This window comes from Pseudozyma flocculosa (assembly GCF_000417875.1).
Source record: "Pseudozyma flocculosa PF-1 unplaced genomic scaffold scaffold00007, whole genome shotgun sequence".
Lineage (NCBI taxonomy): Eukaryota > Fungi > Basidiomycota > Ustilaginomycetes > Ustilaginales > Ustilaginaceae > Pseudozyma > Pseudozyma flocculosa.
In genome coordinates, this window is record NW_006920875.1 from 907,083 (window position 1) to 908,937 (window position 1,855).

The following is a 1,855-nucleotide window of genomic DNA, read 5'->3' on the forward strand; positions in this document are numbered from 1 at the left end:
CAGCGCCGCCGCCGGGAGCGGCGCCGTGGCCATGACGCCGGCGCCACGCGCGTCAACGAGGCTGCCGTGCACCGCGCTGCGATCCGGCAGCACCGCGCCACCAGAGCTCGGGTCCAGAGCGGGAAGGTGCAGCTGCTCGGCAGCTGCGGCAGCGGGCAAGGTCGGCAACGGCTTCGACATGTCCGACAGCCGCCGCGCCTCGAGTTCGGGTCGGCCGGCCGCCTGGACGAGGCCAAAGTGGGGTTTGGAGGGCGATGCCGAGTCGGGCCCGCGTTGGTCGGGTGCGAGCGGCGAGGCCGGTGTCGGGCTCCCAAAGACGTCGGAGGCGGCCAGAGGGCTAGAGGCCGCGGCCGTCGCAGTAGTGAGCTGCGAGTCCTCTGGCACGCTGATCAGGCCGTGGTCACGGGAGGCATCTGCCGCAGGAGCGGTTGTGGCACTCGGCGGCACGGCTCCGTTGGCGAGGAAGCCGGCGCCCACCGTCCGTTCCGGCTCGCCATGGTGACCGCCCTGGTAGCGATCATAGACCTCCATCGCGTCGGTGGAGCCTGGCCCGCTCGCCTGGCGTGCGTGGAGCATGCTGTCGGGCCGCTGAGATGGCGGCGGATTCGGAACGGCGGCTGTTGCTGCTGTTGCTGTCGAGGGGCTGGCGGGGTTCAGGCCCATCTCCAGGCAGCAGACAGAGCGCCGTGGGTGACTTTGTCGTCGTCTTCGTGGTCGTCTTCACCGTCGTCTGCGGCCTGGCTGCAGCCGGGATCAGACCGAGCGAGAGCCGAACGGAGGGGCTGGGCAGTGCGGGCGAGCACGGATGCCGAGAGAGTGCCGACGGAGCGACGCGATCGACTGTCAATACCGGAGGCAGCCGATCAGCTACTGTGTGTCGATGCGAGAGCGCGGCCAAAACGAGCGAGCTCAGCGCAGGGCGGTAACCGGCGACGGGTGGGGGCGCGCAATGGTCCGAGCTGGGTGAGCGCGTTCGTTGGACGGTCTGCCGTGACGGGCCGCTCGAAAGATCAGTCGCGGCGATGGTCGCAGTGACCCGCGTCCAGCGACGACTTCTACGTCTCGAAGTGTATCGACCAGGCGCGGCAGAGACGGGGTACGCGGCAGCGAGTCAGCCGTCACCACAGAGGCAGGCGTTCCGATGTGAGGCGAGGCGGATCTCTAGGGTCAAAGGAGCAAGGCGGATGGGACGGGTCCAGGGATAACGGCGGACAGGCCTTGCAACCTGAGGTGGGACTGGGCAGACGGATATGGCGAGAGATGTCCGTACGCCGCTGCTGGTGCCGAGTGACGGGGGAGGGGGATCGAAGGAAGAGAAAAATGCGAGAACACAGCGGTGCAGACGAGGCAGCGATCTCGAAGAAGAGTGGCGGCGATGGCGGCTGATGCTACACCGGCAATCGCTCTCGCCCGTGCTGAAAGCCGCTGCGACGTCGAAGAGGAGGCGTCGAACCCAAGATGACGGCCAAGCGGTCGAAGGGATGCCGATGGCGAGAGTCGAAAGGCGGCACGGAGGGACGAACAGGGACGACGAGGGGATCGATGAAGCCAGGAGGTCGACCGGCGGTGGGAAGCGGCGGCAAGGGCCAAGGCGGGGGATGATGATGAGACGACGGAAAGATTGCGAGACGATGATGGCGAAGGAGGAGGCGAGCGGGCGTGCCAAAGGAACGCCGCCGGCGGAGATGGATGGCGCTGCGCTTGCTGCTGCTGCTGCTCCTGCTGTTGCTGCTGCTGCGTGCGCTTGGCTCTGCTGCGCCGCCGCCGCCGCGCCGCCTCGCTGCTGCTGCTGCTGGCTGCTGCTGCTGAGAGATGGCCGCTTTGCCTTAGTATAACTTCGTATAATGTATGCTAT

General features: G+C 67.5%; 1 protein-coding gene across 1 annotated transcript in view; it reads right to left on the minus strand.

Moving 5' to 3' along the window:
• The window catches only part of PFL1_02689 (uncharacterized protein), a gene marked incomplete at both ends in the record, with an annotated part of 6,386 nt that extends 5,810 nt beyond the window's left edge, over positions 1 to 576 (minus strand). The window contains one exon of the mRNA XM_007880203.1: positions 48 to 576. Coding sequence (XP_007878394.1) covers positions 48 to 576 — 529 coding nt within the window. The remainder of the gene's footprint in view (positions 1 to 47) is intronic.
• Between the last annotated feature and the right edge of the window lie 1,279 nt (positions 577 to 1,855).